The following is an 18,421-nucleotide window of genomic DNA, read 5'->3' on the forward strand; positions in this document are numbered from 1 at the left end:
AAAAAGAAATAGAAAAACAGGAGAAAGAATTTTAGTATTCCAAATTCAGGAAGGCAATAAGAATGTAGTACAGGAGATATGTCTAGTATTTGTCCAGTAGCTAGTATAGTATGGAATAGAATAGTATAGTATAGTGCAGTACAGTATAGTATAGTATATGTATGGGAATAATTTAGTACAGGTATAATATAGGGGTTCAGTTTGTCTGAAGAGTCCTGTTCCTGAGTGGGTTCTCAATGATATAAGTATGGACCAACACTGCCCAGTCTATATTAGACTTTGATGGAAATGTTTTATAATCTGTGTTGTCCAATAGAATAGCTACTAGGCACATGTGAGTATTGAGTCTAAAATGTGTCTGGTGTGATTGAGTAACTGAATGTCTAGTTATACTTAATTTTAGTTAATTTAAATTTAAATGTGAGCAGGCAGGGGTGGCTACCACATTGGATAGCACCATCCATCTCTTGAAATGGCTGGGTCTTTCCTCTTTGGCCAGGTCCAAACTGGCTCTCCTGAACACAGTGGACCTCCAGAAAGGCACAGCAGACCTTGCATGACTTGCCCACTGCGCCCCTCAGCAGTGTATTTCAGTAAATCCACCTGATCTTCTCCCCACGCTGTCTGGTGAATCCTCTCACCTGCCACACCCCTGGCCTACACCCTATTCTTCCATGCAACATAAAAATAAAATGAAGGCCCCCTTTTAGGCTCGTCTCAATTAGCCAAAGCACAGTGTTCAGTTCTGTGGCCTACACACTGCACTGGTGCCTGTGGGCACTGAAAAACTGCAGGGCTCTAGCCCAGGGATGATGTCTATGGACAGGCTTCCTTTTTTTTTTTTAAAAATTTATTTATTTATTTATTTATACAAGCACTGGGTACAGTCAGAAGCGCAGGAGGGTGAGAGAATTCACCAGAGCCAGAGCGGGGAACAGAACAGGCAGACTGACGAAATACACTGCTGAGGGGAGCAGCGGGTGAGACAGGAGAGGTCTATCGCGCCATGTGGGACCCTCACCGGTGGCCGGGGATCGAACCGGCGCTACAGAGGCTTTGGGCAGCTTCGCAGCCCAGTGCTCAACCGCTGCGCCACTGGGGGAGGCCCCGACAGGCTTCTTGATGAGGAAAGCGGGAGGGAGGAAGAGTGTGGCTGGGAGGGGACTAGGACCTTTGCTCCGGCCCATCTACAGTTGCCTCTGCAGAGCAGGCTGCTGTCCACTCAGCTGGGTGTCAATCCTCAGCTTCCCTGGGCATCTGTGCCCAGCCCTGGGGCTTGATCTTACATTGATCTTGTCCTTTGGGACCTGTTTTCTTCAACCTGCAAAGAATTGTGAATTACCTCTTCCCAGGCCTTAAGAGTTTTGTCCTCACTGGGAAAACTATTGCCTTTACTTACTGGAGTTGAACAGGATGAGGAATGGGGATGGCATGCAGGTGAAGGTTGATGAGGGCTTCTCTTTGGGTCTATTTTCTCTCTGAACATGTTTGTTCATAATTTTGAACAAATTGGTGAAGTTGCTAAGTGTTGCTGATTCTTAATTTCTTTACCTGTAAAATGGGGGTGGTAATATCTGGCTTCATTACTTCTACACAGAGTTGTAAGGACAAGCTTCACATTCTTTCCTTGAACAAGTATTGGTAAAAAGTATTACCAGAGTTCTTCAATGAGAGGTTGCACTAGATGCAAAGCAATCAGTAACCTCAGGGCACTTGCACTCGAAGGAAGACTTCCTGGAAGGGGCGATGCTTGAGTTAGGAGTCATTTGTATAGAAAAGGGGAATCAGAATGGTTCAGGCTGAGGAAGAAGCATGTGAAAAGTGCAGAAGCATCATCCAGTAAGTTGTGGGTGGCAGGGATGAGCAGCAGAGGTGTTGGTGAGGTTGGATTGGGAGTGAGATTTGCCAGGAAAACTTGTGTTAAATGGAGAGTGTGAACTTCATTTTAGCTTAGTACTAGAGTAGGCAATGATAGGGGATAGGATCAGGAGTGGGGACGTGATCAGGAGTGCCTTATAGAAAGATGCTCTGGCCAAAATGTGGAGAATGGGTTGGAGCAGGACAAGCAGGGAGACAAGTGAGGAGGCTGTTGACCAAATCAAGGGCGCTGGGGATGGAGAAAAAGAGGATTGTATGAGGTGTTAGGAGACAGATTGGAGGTCGTGCAGGAGGGAGGTTGTTTTGGATTGACTGGTGGAGTTACTCTTCACTGGTAAACACAAGTGGATTTAGAGGGGGCAATGCAGGAAAACACAATGGATTTCTTTATCTCTGGCTGAGTGTGAGTTGAAAAAGCATCCACATGGAGATGCTGGGACCATCCAAGTTGGGGAGTGTTGTCTGGTATTCGGCACAGGTGTCAGCAGTGACAGATTTGGGTGACATTAATTGGAGCTGGGGCCTTGGGTGTGACACCAGAGTGGTTCAGGGTAACTACAAAGGGGACCAGTGTAACTGAAGGGGAGGGAGAATAAGAGTCACCACCCAACAAGGCCGAAGGTCAGGCAACACGGTGTCCTCAGACAGCCCACTCCAGGCCTGGGTTGGCATGGACGGCAACCCCCAGGGGGGAAGAGAGGGGAGGAAGGGGATCAATGATGTCACCAGTACATCTTCCCACCTAAGGGCCACTCTCCATTCAAGCTTCCTGATGAGGGGCATTCTCTCAAGTAGCACCACCCTGCCCTTTTCTTATCCCCTCCTTGTTTCTTGACTTCAAAGCCCTTGTCACTCAGATGCCATCTTGTTCATTTGGGGATGTCCTTATTTATGGCCTGTCTGCCGTTCCCAGGGGGTAAGTGCCAGAAAGTAATAATTTTGTCCGTTTTGTTCACTTCCTTCTCTCCAGTACAGCCTTCATGAGGTCCTCAATTGTTACTTGTTGAATGAATGAATGGAACATTGTTATTTTTCACAGGCCATCTGGGAAAGGGCTTTGGAAACCATCCCATCCTGTTCCCTGGCCCATCCTGTCCTCCTCCCGCTCAGGCGTGCCTCCTTCTCCAACAGCCTGTCGGCCACGGGGCCACACCCACCCAGCCTGTCTCTCCCACCAGCACCTGCTTTCCCAAGAGCTGGCTCCCTCATCCTATATTTGCAGTGAACCCGACAGCAGCCTCCCTGCCTTGACGCAGGTCACACAAACTTGGCCCCGCTCAGTCTGATCACCCTGCAGGGTCCCCAAAAGCAGACAAGCCCTTGCCCCCCAGACAGCCCACCACTGCAGGAGGAACTTTTCTTCCCTCTCACAGTGAATGTGAAGTGCTTGGCAACTGTTTGCAGGATTATTCACCTGGGTTCTTACCCAAATTTTATGAGGTTCTTACCTGCATTGCAAGCAAAATTCTAAGCAATGATGTGCACATGTGAATTAGTGTGGGAAGAAACTCTGATAATTACAGTAATGTTATACAAAAGGCCCAGTACTGGTTACAAGAAGTTGCACTCCTCTGTTTGAAAGCAGATACCTACCTTTACCCGAAAGAGTCTACTTAAGAGTTTACATGTTCAATAGTAAATCTATCCTAACCTGGGATTTAGGGATTTCTGCATTTTGTTTATGGCCTGAAATTCTCTCTTTCTGTGACAAGACAAAAACAATATCTGCCTTTTACTGAACACCTACTATGTGGTTACACTTTATCGCTACTTTCTATTGTCTTATATAGTCCTAATAAGATCCTAATAGTATAATTGCTGTCCTAACACCTAACTGGAAATCTGAGATTAGTGATGGAGTCAGGTTTTGAAACCAGGTCTGCTTAGTGCCAACGTCTGATTTTTCTGCAAACATAACTGCTTCTCACCAAATAAGTGGTTCCTTTTCTAAATGGAGTTGACTTAGACAATGGCGATAGAGGGCCACAATCTGTTTGGTGGAAGGAGAAAGTGCAATGGGAAAAAAGTCATTCAAGGAGGGAGCCAGACAACCTGAGTCACGCAAGGAGGGAGAATGTTTCCGGAAGAAAAAGTAGGGTTCTTCAGTAGGCATTGAACTTGCTGCTAGGGAGAGAGCGTTAGAAGGTAAGGCCCTAGGGAGAGCGGAGCTGAGACTGCAAAGGGACAATTTGGAAGGAAGACTCCTTAAGATTTTGCATTTGGGAAAAAGATCATCCTGGTGCAGGATGTAGAATGAATAAAAGGAAAACAAGGCCAAGTGAGGAGGCGAGTTGGAGAGCTATAAAGTAACAAGAAACTGGCCTCCCTGGTGGCACAGGGGTTAAGTCTCAGTGCTATCAAGCTATCACCAGTGATTGCATGTGAGTTCCATCCTTGGCCAGGGAGCTACCCACATGGCGCAGCAGACCTCTCCTGTCTCTCCCGCTGCTCCCATCAGCAGAGTATTTCAGTACATCTGCCTGTTCTGCTTCCCACTCTGTCTCTGGTGAGTCCTCTCACCCCCTGCAGCTCTGGCCTGTACCCTCATTCTTCTATGCCTAAATAAATAAAATACATTTTTAAAAAGAAAAAAAGTAACAAGAAAGACAGATCACACTGGCTCCAGTGAAAGCTGTGATAATGACAGCAGAGTGGTGCGTTAGTGGGACAATGCTAACTGCTGTAACAAGCAAGCCCCAACATTTCAGTAGCTAGACTATAAAAGTTTGTTTCTAGTTTACGTAGTAGTCCAACGTGGCATCCCTGGTTGGCATGGGTTTTCCTCACTGTCACAGTTGGCTCGTGCTGCTATAACCCCACCCCGCAGCCTGGGCACCTTCAACAGCAGACATTTATTTCACACAGCTCTAGAAACCTGGAAGTTCAAGATTAAGGTGCTGGGCAATCTAGTGTCTGGTGAAGGCAGCTTCCTGGGTTGCCAATGGCCGCCTTCTCCTGTGTGTTCACATAGTTTCATGAGTGCGTGAGTGTCGAGAGGGGCAGGGAGCATTGTGCTTGCTCATCTCCTTATCAGGGTATAGTCCCATCACAAGGGTTCCCCCTTCAAGCCCTCATCAAAAACGAATCACTTCCCAAAGGCCCCACTCTCAATACCATCACATTGGAGGTTAAGGCTTCAACATGAGGGTTTTGAAGAGACAGAAAATCGGTCCATAATATTTACCTTGACTCTGCCAGGCTCTTGGCACTGGGTGGCTGTACATAGAGCTAAGAGCAAAGAGTGTGGTGAAGTAAAGACCCACTTTCTAAAAGGCTCAGCCCAGCATTGGAGCAGGCCACGTCTGCTCCAGTAAGGGTGTCATGTGGTCACACCTAGAAGCTACTCACGGACATGTGGATCTGGAGGAACAGCTACTTCACTCCTCACTGTGGAGAGGAAACATGAATTTTGCTGAACACTGAGCTGCCTTGGCCCCACTAGGAATGGCTGTCCTTAAGGGTTATCAGTGAGGTATGAATTAAGGGCTTTGATGATTGATTGGGGGACATAGTGAAGCAGAGAGGGAGGGAGGATCAGAAATATCAGAACAAAACCAGACTGGCATCAGGGTCCCATTCACTAGTCCCCAGTACATAGTTCACGCAGCCTCCTGGCCCCCCAATTCTCTTTTCCTAACCAGCTCACACTCAGCTGTACAGACTTCGTTCTTTCCTTACATAGACCCTTTAGGAGAACATCTGAATCTCACCTGGTGTAATGTGTTGTCCACTATATTGATGGTAACTAATAGTCAAAGCTCAATACGTAAAAGCCTTTTGTGGATCACCCCAATTAATGTTTAGGAGGGGTGGGCACTTTTAAAACCCCATTTGCTGTTGTGAAGATGGGAGTCTGGAGAAGGGAAGGAAGTAGTCTAGTGTCAAAGGGCCTGCAAGACCCAGATGAGATGTGAACCTGGGGTGGGGGGGTGCTGTTTCTAGAGACTGTGCTTGCAACCACACAGAGAATACTATGTTTAGGGAACCTTAGTTTGCCTAGCTGAAGATATTGAAACCTGGGCTCTAGAGATCTGAGCATCTAGAAGAGTCTCCAATTAGCAATGCTAGTTTGACATAATCAGTCCTTTCTTACCTCCCCCTCTCAACACTCCTGCCTCAGCTATTAGGGCATGTGGGATACCCTAATAGGTCACAGAGAAAGACAAGTGCCCTCTGTCAAGCCCACTCTTCTCCCTGTCTACCTTTGGGATGCCCTATCTCAGGAAGGCCTTGCAGACTCTGAGACATGTAAACATGAGTCTGGGACCATGGTCGTTATTCTACCCTTGCTTCCTGCCTTCCTTTTCTTTCTCCTTAGACAATAAGAGAGTACTTTCAGGTATAAAACTGAAAGTATAAAGGTATAAAGTACTTTCAGGTGTATAGCTTTTAGGTGTGACCACATGACACCCTTACTGGAGCAGACGTGGCCTGCTCCAATGCTGGGCTGAGTCTTTTAGAAAGTGGGCCTTTACTTCGCCACACTAAATTTCAGTGATTAGGAACTTACTTATAATAGTCTTTGTCCTAGTCAGTTCTGGATCTAATCAAACAGTGTGTGGACTTAGAGGAAGGAAAGCCCTCTTTCTGCAGAATCCTCATGTGTGTAAGTATGGGTTATATTTGACTGTAAGTAACAAACCCAGTATAATAGTGACTTAAGATTGTGCTTATCTCCTGTAAGAGACGGGGTTAGACAGATATCAGATGCTCAGATATCACCAGTGATGCTGAATTCTTCTCTCTGTGACTGTTCTTGGCAATGGCTTCCATTCTCTTGGCTTGCTTTCTCTTCCATTCTCTTTTTCATCCCAAGAAAGATGGCAGTTGGAGCTCCAACATTGGGTATGCAATTCAAAGAATAAAGGAAAAAGAAAAAGGAATTTCTGGCAGTTCGGGAAATTTCCTTAGCCCTAACCAATGATTTCATATTTCATTGGTGAATGCTTTCTAAAGGAGGCTGGGGAATTTCATATTTTATTTTAGCTGGACTTATGGTTGCTTTTAATAAGATAGAGATTTTTGTTACTAAGGAAGATGGAGACAAGGATATTGGGTAGGCAAATAGTAGTTTTTGATGTTTATTCCAGAATACCAGATTTCTGGCTTGGGCAATTAGTTGAGTGATGGTGAATAGGAATGTCATTCTCTGAGACTATGATATAGAAGGAAGAGAATAAAATACATTTTGGAACAGGTTAAGTTGTTGGCGGTATTATGGTGAAGGTTTGTGGTAGGCAGAATAATGCATGCTTTCCCAAAAGATGCCTGCATCTAAATCCTTGAATTTTGTGGATAGGTTACCTTACATGGCAAACAGGAATTTGCAGGTGTGATTAAGTTAGAGTCAATTCTGTCCCCTCACCAATTTATTAAGGCCCTGATGCCTGCTATCTCAGAATGTGATTGTATTGGAGACAGAATCTTTAAAGAGGTAATTAAGTTAAAAATGAGGTCATTAGGATACACCCTAATTCACTAATGGCTGGTGTCTAAGTAGGGGGCACATGCAGAGGGAAGACCATGTGAAAACACAGCGAGAGGGCGGCCAGCTGCAAGCTATAGAGTGAGGGCTCAGAAGAGACCAACCCTGCCAAGAGCGTTATCTTAATTTCTAGCTTCCAGAACTGCTTCCAGAATTGCAAGAAAATAAATTGCTATTGTTTAAGTGGCACAGTCTGGGATATTCTCCATGGTAGTCCTAGCAGATGACTGCACAGATCATGAAATGGCAGTTAACTAGGATTTTCCAGGTGGATCCAATGCAATGACCACGGTTCTAGTAAGTGGAAGAAGCAGCAGAAGTGGGGGCCTCTCTGGTGGCGCAAGCTGTTAAGTCTCAGCACTATGAAGCTATCAGCAGCCATTGCAGCATGAGTTTGATCCCTGGCCAGGGAGCTGACCCACATGGTGTGGCAGACCTCTCCTGTCTCATCCGCTGCTCCCCTCAGCAGTGCTTTCGGTCTGTCTGCCTGTTCTGCTCCCCACACTGTCTCTGGTGAATCCTCCCACCCTCCCACGCCTCTGGTCTGTACCCCAGCTCTTGTATAAATAAAATAAATCTTTAAAAAAAATAGAACACCTTTACAACTCTGGTGGAAAGGTTTCAGGGGCAGCAGTGAAGAACAAGACCTCGAGATACAGTGGTGAACATGGTCAGGGCGGCAGGTAGCTGTGTATGTGCTAGCCTCCCACCACCCATGGGTAAGTCGGTGCCCTCGGGTCCTTGCTCTTATCCTCTGGCCTCAGGCCTCTCCCTGTCACCCCTGATGTAAAAACCTGGCCAAGTCCTATTCCAGAAGCCTGGAAAGGCCAGGAGGGGCCAGACTGACTTGAGAACCCATCCTCTGGCCTGCCATGGTACTCCTGTGTCCCTCATTCTGTATCATCATTGTTCATTTCTTTTGGGACCAGTTCTGAGGGCTTCCTGAGGCCAGAGCACATGTCCTCCCTGAACCCCCAGTTCTGATTTCTGGCACACAGTTGATGCTCAGGGATTAAAGTGCCAGACTAACAGCTACTCCTGAGGGATGAGTCTAGAGACTGTATTTGAAAAAGGGATCAGAGAAATTAATGTCTAGGGGCCTGGTGAGTGAATTAGACACCTGCCACTGTGATGGGCATGTGCTTCTTCGTCTTTCAGTTCTGCTTCTACGCAGCCCGTAGGAAACAGCCTTTATTTACATCCACATCTCTTTATTGATCCAAGATGAGCCCAACTTGATCCATGTAATTACCAGAGAGGCTGTTGGCAGCTGCTTTTTCCTATTCTTTTCAGCTGCTTTGGTGGTTTTGCCAGAGCCTATTTTGCAAAAGGAGACAGTTGTCTTTGGATGGGGGATGGGGAGGTGACCCTTGCTGGTCCCTTTGGAGTGGATGACCTAGACTGGGAGAAGGTCTGGACCACTCCTTCCCACACCTACAGCCCATAGGATGAGTGTGCTTGGGCCCTTGGGTATAGCAGGGCCCTGATTGGAGACCCAAGGAATTGAGTGCACAGAATTGGGGTCTGGCTCTGCCAGTGTAGCTCCTGGAGCTGTGTGCAGTTTGCATAGACAGAAACCTCATGTGGCAACCTGCTTCCTGGGGATGCTGAGGACACAGAGTGGGCAGGAGGAAGGCCAGGGTGGGTGATAACCAGGCTTAGCAGGGTTAAGGAGAGACTAGACTCTGGGCTGTCAGTGACTCTCCTTTAACCTTCAAAGAGGCAAAGAGGGTCTTTGGAGTATGGAGGCACAGGGCAGTGACCCACAGCACTTCTCCCTGCAGAAACTTGGAGTTCAGCAGCTTGCCTCCCTGGAGAAGTGATATGGGTCTTGACTGCTTCTTTGGTTCTTAGCTCTCCTGGGGAGGTGATGCTGAACTTCTGAAGGGGTTATGGACTTGGCCAACAATGTGATGTGAAGTTATAAGAGCATCAGCTTGTTCCAAATCCTCCCGCTGATCAGCCTGTGGGATGCAGACTGGGGTTCACCAGGCCATCCGCTCTGACAGTGTCATGTTTGCCGGTGGTTAGAAGCCCCTGCATCCATGCTACTGACCACTCACATATCATAAAATTAGAAGCTCTGGGAATGAGAACACAATCTTTGGAGGCAGCTTTGGATTTATATCTGACCTGTTGCTTATGGGATGAGACCTGATGCAGGTTACCTACTTTTATGAGTCCCTTCTTTGTAAAACATGCTCCCAGTGATTAGATGGGGTTGGGCGGGGGTCAGATGGAAACCGTGCATGGCCCCTGGCCCAAGGGAGGGGCTTAAAATGCCACTTTCTCTCTTGGCTGGTGGTTCCTCTTGTCCTCTCCTCCTGGCTTCTGGTTTCTTTCCTGGCTGGTATTCGGGGCTCCTTCTCAGTCTGTCCTCTCTGCCTATATACTGACCCCAGCTCCACTCTGCCAGTGTAGCTCCTGGAGCTACACTGCCTTTCCTGCCCTGCAGCCCCCCATCCACCATGCAACCCTGGTGCCTGCCCTCTGCCCCCCAGAGCTGAATGGGGTTGGGGTCATGGGTGTGTCCTCTGACCCCTCCCTGATTTCATCTTGGCTTGGTGTTCCGTCCTTGGTGTCCCTGTGCCTCACTTACCTCCCCTGTAAAGTGGGGATGATGATAACAATAGAGCCTCAGAATAGGATTCAGGAGAGGATTAAGTGAGTTAATGCAATTGCTTTGATCACTCCTGGACAGGAAGTTAGGACCCAAGAAATGTTTGTGATTTTCAGCTCAGTGCCTTCCTCTGCTCCTCAGACACCATTCTAGAATGCCTCCGTGTCAACTGATGCTTATCCTCTATCTTCCCACCCCCACCCCTCATTCCCCAACCCCAGAAGCCTCACCAGTACGTGCTCAGTTCTCTTACACACATTTAATATCAGACATATTTGGGGGTCCAGGTTTTAGATTTCCAGAGACTAGAGATGGTGATGGAGTGATGCGGGGGAGGGCATGGGGCGACATGTCTCTGGCAATGCTGCAGGTGAAAGAGCGATAAAACACTGCTTCCTTGGGGAGACCCAGCACCATCCTCTTTTCCTCTAAGGACAGAACAAGCAGAATGTCACAGACACTGTGGTTCTGGGGGAGGAGCCAAGCAGATGAGAGTTAGGATCTGAGACCCCGAGAAGCAGAGGAGGCTGGACCAGGCAGAAGGAGGAAGGGCTTAGAGGGAGAGTGAGACCATGGAGGTGCCAGGGTGGACTGCCATCCTTTCTTGTGCTCACCCTGTTGGTTCATGTGGTCATTGACAGGCTGACTCTATGATAGCTGCCTGCCTTACCTAGATCATGAATCATTTTGGAAGGTTCTTTCCCCTTATCTTTTTTTTGGGGGGGAGGGGATGCTCAACACTGAACTTGGATGGAAAAAGGAGAGAGTCAGGAGCTTCTTCTTCGTCTACCACACCAGCATCCCAGAGTAGGGTCCCCTGTGAGGGGGAATCACTCAGGAAACTCACACTGGGGGAAGGATGGGTGGTAGTGGGGTGGGGGGTTAGAGGAATGCCTTAATGTATACAATCTTGGAATTCCTAATGGAACAGAATGGAAACACAGTAGGTTCTGTTCATTGAATACAATTCAACATTACATCAATTTCTTTAGGACTCATTCAATACAAGTCTACCCAACAGAGTAGCTCTGAGCAGGATAATGCAATCCTGATAACTAAACAAGTGGATAATGGTCCTTCCATGGGTGTGAAGGAATCATGGTGGTGATGTCTTTTCCAGAAATGTGGCATCTGCCTTGGACTGCACCCCCGGGTCAGGCATGGCTATACCTTTTTGCCTTTCATGTGACAAAAGTGTCATGATGTCTTCACTCAACTTGACATTTGTGTGACAATCATATGGGGATCCAGTGGGGATGAGTCATGCTTAGGGAATCTCCTCATTTTTCTTGCTGAGAAACTTGCTGGAGCTGCAGGGAATGTGGCCCAATCCTGCTGGGGTCCTGGGTCCAGAGCAGGGACAGCTTCTAGCATCATGATTATCCAAAGACTTTGATCTGCTGAGACCTGCATGGAAGCAGCATCCACCTGGGCCTCGCCCCTCCCCTCTGGTCAGACCCTAAGCTTCTGGTCAGGTGAAGTAGGACCTGGTACATGTGGGTTTCCAGTGAGCTAGCTGGGAATCCACCCTGTTTGGTCTCATGTCAAGAAGCATTAAAGAGTGTGACAGTGATATTATAGGGTCAGTATTGAATCTGTGTTCATGTCAGAAAAATGGAAAGTGATTGGCAAGTCCTGGAGCTTGAGGTGCTAGAACTTGCGTCACCCACAAGATTAGTCCTGACCACTCAGGTGCGGGAGGCCGAGAGCTAGAGGATTCACTGAATGAGAGACATGGTCATGCAGGTGACTGTCACAGGCTCCCAAACTCTGGCTCCTTAAATGGCTGAGGCAGGGAGTGTCCAAATGACACAGGTTCCTGCCTCCATAGAATTCCCCATGATGCAGAGGGAGCAGGGTAAGGTTCTGCCTCTGCCTCTGGAGGCCTGTTAGAGAGAGGTTGCTGTGACAGAGTGAAGGCAATCAGCTCGAACCAATGCAGGACGCTCTCCTTCCACGCCGGAAAGCGCAGCTCTAACTCTCACAGGCACTTTTTCACCTGAGGGCCTCCAGTTGCTACCTGGTTTTGGGAGCACTTAACTCACGGTGCTCTCAGCCTGGTGAGCCCGCTAGAAACTGTCTGCCAGTCGGCCCCGGGAGACTCTCAGTGTGCCCCTGGAAAAGCTGCACTAAGGCACTTGGGGAAGCAGGTGCAAACAGGACAAGAGCAGGTGAAGGAAGGGTTGGCAGGTTAAGGAGATGGCCATGCAGTGTCCTGACTTTATTGTGCTCCCCTCCCCCACTTTTGCACAGACAGTTCCTGCTGCCTGAAGAGCTTTTCCTTCCCTTTCATAACTAGCTCTAATCTTTGCTTTTTTTCTGAGTTTAGATGGTGTGGACAGGAACCTCTCTGTCCTCTTCCAAGTTTGGGTTAGATGCTGCCCTCATGCTCTCCACTCACCCACACTCCCCCATTAGATGCTCAGTGCAGGGCCTCCCACCCCCCACCCCTTACTGGCTTGACTGTGTCTCTTAGGTCAGGGCCCTGTCTGTCGTACTCCCACAGCTGGGCACTCAGTGTATGTTTCCTTGTTTGTGGGGCGGGAGAGCAGAAGCTGGGATTTTCTAAAGCCAAATCCATTTTTGGAAACCTACAGTCCATTCAAATATAGAATTTGTTCTTTTTGGTTTTGATTTCTCCATGGAAGCGAAGGAGAGAGCAATTTTACAGATTTCCTCTGCAGTTCCACATCTTGACTATGGAGTGAGGCAGGGGGAGGGGGAAGGGGGAAATTAGAGCATCCTGTCCTGCCCTTGACTAGTTGGCAATTCAGAGGTGGAGTAGTCAAGGAGAGTTAGGTCAAAGCAGGGTGCGGGGGGTGCTGTGATACCTCCTAACCCATCCCACTGCTTCTTATGGAAATACTTGAGCTTCTTTGGCTAGCAGACTCCCAGAGTCTTGTCTTGTCAGCATGCCCTCTGGGAAGTGTTTTTCCAGCTGCACTTTCCCGTTCTTTCTGTGGAATGTATGATACTTGTGACTGTCTGGTCTCTTGAAATGCAAGTCAATGTCTTGCCAGGGAGCTGGGGCTGGCAAACTCAGTGGGTCAACACTCAGCCTTCCCTCCCCTCAGGAAGGAACTTACTGGTCAGTGCGGGTTCTAGAAGGATGCAAATGTGGACTCCAGGCACTCAGATATGTAAACAGAGTTCTCCCTGGGGCATAGCCTACCCAAGGGATTTCCCAACATGCATAGAACTTGGCAGAGTTAGATAAATGACACTTGGATGCACAAGCAGGGAATGAGAGTCATAGAAGGGGAGGGCTGCAGCCAGGGTGGGAGGGGAGCATCAGCAATAAAAGATATATCCAGCAAGTCCCCAGCTATTGGGTAGAGGCCTGAGCTTTCCCCCCCGGCCAGGAAGAGACTTTGCCAGGATCAGTTTTATGGCAAACCACTCAACCCAGGAGATGTGGATGTTAGAAGTTGGCCATCAATCTCAATCTCCTGGTAGGGTGATGGGGAGGACAGAAGGTGACACCGCCATCAGCAATTGAGGAAGAAGGACTTGACACTCTGGAATAAACTTGACTTCTGTTTCTGCTTGTGCTTCTTTCTGATGATGGGCACCCACACCAGCCCGCACACCAGCATCATGAGTCCCAGAGAGAGGAAGGCAGGCCCTATCATCTTAAGAACCTTTCTGCTGTTGTCACCCAGAACCAGGGCGTAGGCCAGGCAGGTGAGAACCACCCCAAAGAGGAGGATGGCCCCACCTACTGACATGATGACTACTGGCTTGCGGTAGATTTCCCAGTTACTCCTGGGGGTGGTGGTCCAGACAGACTCGCTTCTGGAGCTGATGCACAGGGAGCTGGCGGTCTGGCTGGGCAGAAGGTCCTTGGATTCTGGAGACTTTTCATCAACCTCCAGGGCCTTGGGGAGAGCCTCCATGGTTACAGTGCCTCAGGACCAGGCACCTGGCACCTGCAACAGTGAGAAGCAAGGATGAAGCCAAAGGAATCTGCACTCCTTCCTGATTCCAGCATCCACCTCCAGACTGGCTCTCAGTGGAGGGTCACACAGAAGCCAAAGGAAAATCAGATGAAATCTACATAAGAAAGAAACCATACAAGCTGGGGTGGTGTTTCCTTATGAGAAATAAATATAGCGTTCGAATCGACTGCTTTTAGTACTTAAAAATGGAACAGTGGTTTGTTTTTTAGAACAGTTTGTTCAAACATTTATTGAATGGCATCTTATTTTCAAACTTCAGATACAACTTTCTAGCTGTGTGACCTTGAGTGAGACACTTAACTTCTCTGTACTTGAGTTTCTTTATCTATAAAACAAGAACTACTCATGTCATAGGGTTGTCAAAAGGCTTCAATGCAATGCCCTGGAACAGTGTGTAGTATATTGTAAATACTCCATAAATGGTACTATTTGCCTATATGAATAGCATAATATATGTAAATTTGTGTGTGTCTATGCATGTGTGTATGACTGCTATGTGCCAGGCATTGCTCTAAGGACTTCCTTCATCAAATGAAAGTTTCACAATGACTCCGTAATTAAACATTAGCCCTGTTTTACTGGTGAGAAAGTTAAAACTCAGAGAGGTGAAGAACCTTATCACAACGTAAGAAACTGTCTGAAGCTGAATTTGAACCCTGTGTACTCTTGCTTTTATATCCCAGGCTGAAGAACATCTTTTAATGCAGCCTGGGATTTTATGGGCTTGTCAGCACAAGACAATGAAGGCTCAGCTTCAGTGTGGACTTCCAATCCCTAACTGCCCCCATCCCGGGAATGACAGATCCCCACCGTTCTGTAACTTAGGAATGCCCAGCATCCACCCCAACTGTTCTTGTCTAGAACATGCCTGTGTACATCATGGTCCCTGGATCTCTAGTAACACTTGGTGTCCCCCGATCCCCCAACACACACACACACTCAGGGGTAGATGGTCACCTCTCAGCAATTTCAGAGCTTCTGAAAGGCATCAATGGTTGAAACTTCTCCACTGGAGCCGTGCTGGCTCAAATTCCTTTCATGCCAAAATTGGAATTGCAGGTTTGAGTGCAATGCCTCTGTTCTTTCTCCCTCTGGGGATTAGCTGCTTTTGCCCCTGCCCCCCAGTGCCTCCCCTTCCTCAGGGGTCCTGGTTCTTCCTCTTCTGTGTCTCCTTCCTGGCTCTCTCAGTCCCCACTCAACTCAGCATTACTAATAGCCATTTTTGTGAGTGGGATGGAGAGGATTCTTCCCACACTTATTGGAAAGGTGGGCTGTTTACCCCAATTATAGTGGGTTCCCTTTTCTACCCCAAATTGGGTTAGGGTTAGCCCCCAATATGGTGCATTTTTGGAAACCATGTTACCAACTCCTGGGTTAAAGACAATTTGGGACAAAGGATGAAGGAGATGGTTTGTGAACTGGTGGCTCCTAAGACCTAATGTTTTGGAACCTTCTGCATCTTTGTCAGTCACTTTCACACACAGGTGGGTCCTTTAGCACATATTTCCTTCATCATTTCCTGAAATGTTCATTTCAAACCAAATTCCCTCAATCCCACCCTACTTCCACCCTCCCAGCCACCCAGGTCTGTCCACTGGCCTGGCGTTCCCACCTTCCTGAGCAAAATGTTCCTGGTTTCTAGACCAACTCTTTACAGAGTCATCCCCCTTGGCAGGGAGGACAATGGAGTTCAAGAGTTGCCATGCCTTCCAAAGGTAGATCTTTGCATTCACATCCACTCATCTAGAGAGAGAATATTGGATCTCTGCTCCCAAAGGCTAAAAAATATGATGGATGTGTCTTTGTAAGCATGCACACAGGTGCTCATTTCCTTTCGATCTTGTGGTATATTTGCATAAGATAAGTTGTCATTTTTAAAGTGACCTGTGCCCCTGAGACTGGGGTAGAGAAATCATGTTACCAACCCCTGGTTTCACGTTATGAAATCCGAGTCCAGAAGTTAGTGTTGGTCACTGCACATTTCACACGTCTGTCTGACATTATCAGTGGGATGTTCTCTCTGGGCAGCCATTGTCACCCTCAGGCAGTGGGTCCCAGGCCAGAAGTGCTTGCTGCCTTTAGATGCTGGGAAGTACAACACAGGGATCCCCAGTTGTGCCAGAGGAGAGCTGCACTCTGGCACATGAGTGCCATGAGCAGGAAGTGTGCAGCTGGAGCAGGGCCAGGCCAGGAGGATGATTCCTGGACACCAGAAGAGGGAGGCAGGACAAACAGGCCTCCCAGAAGTGTCTTACACATGTCTTACACACATGCACTTTGGCCCTGTGAGGAGCTCATTAGTTCATTCTCATTTAACAAGTGTAGAGACTGAGGGAGATCCCTGCTGCTTCTGGGTTCTGGGCAAGGTCTTTGGGCTGGAAGCTCCTTGCAAAAGACCATGGCAGTTCCTGAGGCATTCCCAAGGATGCTTCAACTATGAGAATCTCTTGAGTTTTTCACTTTGAGGGTTTCATCCTGCCATAAAGCAACCTTTCACTCAATATGGAATGATACAGATAACTAGTAGTGTAGTGATTCACTACGTATTAGAGAAATAAGAACACTGGTGTAAGTTTTTCATAATGGTATGTATTTTTTATTTCAAGGACTATTTTTACTCTGAGGTTATGTCCTTCTTTTTCGGACATTGAAATATTCTTGATTTTATGAAATGATTGTGGTAGAAGATGATCGTTGGTATTGTTGCTATTTGCACTTGCAGAAATAAAAAAATGATCATTCAATGCAGATATCTGTCTACCTACCTACCTACCTTTATCTGTCTATCTATCTATCTATCTATCTAGCTAGTGAGCTATCTATCTATCTTCCTTTCTCTCTATTGGTTAGTCAACCCATCAATCATCATCATCATCTACCTAGCTTGTAATAACCCATGGTATAAATCCCAAAGAATGGTAACAACTTCTTTAGCTCACTTTCTCAGGTGGGTTAGGTCCTTGGAAGAGACAATGGTCAGGCAGGGCTTTCTTTTCTAGCAGTGACTGAAGGGGAATCAGTTCCCTCCTGAGCAAGGTGAACACTGTCTCTTTCTCTCTGCAGGCAGGAAGTTGGCACAGCTACAAACAGAGGAGGCAGGCAGGGCTGGGTGGTGGAATGAAGATTGTGCTGGGAGGAAGCATGCTTTCACAGCTTCAGCAAGCCAGTAAGCTTACTTGCAGTGAGTGGGCACTGGAAGGTTCAGGTTTTTGACATCAGGGGATTGTTGTGTGAAAGCAGTTTGCCTCTTATAAACTTCAGGAGCCTGGGCAGATTACTTAACTCCCATGCGACTTACTAGTCCCTCATATAAAATAGAAATAATAGAGTGTCTACTTCATATGGGGTGTGGTGGCTGTCAGATTTCATAAAATACTGTTACATTGTGTGACACATTATAGATGCTCAAAAAGAAATGGCCCCAGTTGTCATTATAATTATTTTTTTCTCAGCCCCTGCTTTGTCATTTATAAGGTGATGTTGGGGCTACTGTCTAAAGCTATTTTATTTTTTTATTTTTATATTCCCCATACAATTGCACCCCCTTATTTTCACCCCAACCCCTCCTTTCCCCACCCCCCCCCATAATGTGTCTCTGGTTCATAGTTGTTTGTTGATTTTGATTTTTTCTTTCTTATAATTATTCTTTTTCCTGATCCCTTTTTTAGGTTTTCTAGATTCCTGCTATGAGTGAGGCCATCCGGTATTTTTCTTTTCCTTTCTGGCTTATTTCACTGAGCATGATCCCTTCCAGCTTGATCCATGTCACTGCAAACTGCATGTGTTTATCTTTTTTGATTGCTGAGTAATATGTACCACATCTTCTTGATCCAGTCATCTATTTTTGGGCATTTGGGTTGTTTCCAAAGCTTAGCTATTATAAATAGTGCTGCTATAAACATAGGGGTGCAGGTGCTCTTTGGAATTAATGTTTCAGTGTCCTTTGGGTAAATACCTAGGAGTGGAATTGCTGGATCATATGGAAGCTCTATATTTAGTAGGTTGAGGAAGCTCCACACAGCTTTCCACAGTGGTTGGACCAGTTTGCACTCCCACCAGCTGTGCAGAAGAGTTCCTTTTTCTCCACATCCTCGCCAACATTTGTTGTTGCTAGTTTATATTGTTGAAATTCATATGGAGCCACCAAAAACCCCAAATAGCCAAAACTCTCCTGAAAAAAAAGAAGGGAATGGAGGCATCACTCTCCCAGATTTCAAACTATACTACAAAGCCATAATCATCAAAACTGCTTGGTATTGGAACCAGAACAGACACACGGACCAATGGAACCAAATAGAAAACCCAGAAATAAACCCACAGATTTATGGTCAACTAATATTTGACAAAGGAGCAAAGAATATGCACTGGAGCAAAGAAAGTTTGTTCAATAAATGGTGCTGGGAAAACTGGGTCGCTACATACAAAAGAATGAAGCTTGACTACTACCTCACACCATGCACAAAAACCAACTCAAAAATG

General features: G+C 47.0%; 1 protein-coding gene across 1 annotated transcript; it reads right to left on the minus strand.

Moving 5' to 3' along the window:
* Nucleotides 1-13,397: 13,397 nt before the first annotated feature.
* PIRT (phosphoinositide interacting regulator of transient receptor potential channels) lies at nucleotides 13,398-14,823 on the minus strand. The gene is made up of 2 exons (XM_037493240.1): nucleotides 14,811-14,823; nucleotides 13,398-13,890 (listed from the first exon to the last, which is right to left on the minus strand). The coding sequence occupies exons 1-2, from the start codon at nucleotides 14,821-14,823 to the stop codon at nucleotides 13,472-13,474; spliced, it is 432 nt and encodes a 143-aa protein (XP_037349137.1). The 3' UTR covers nucleotides 13,398-13,471.
* Between the last annotated feature and the right edge of the window lie 3,598 nt (nucleotides 14,824-18,421).

Source organism: Talpa occidentalis, unplaced genomic scaffold, assembly GCF_014898055.3.
Source record: "Talpa occidentalis isolate TD23 unplaced genomic scaffold, MPIMG_talOcc4v2.1 talOcc4.7, whole genome shotgun sequence".
Classification (NCBI taxonomy): Eukaryota; Metazoa; Chordata; class Mammalia; order Eulipotyphla; family Talpidae; genus Talpa; species Talpa occidentalis.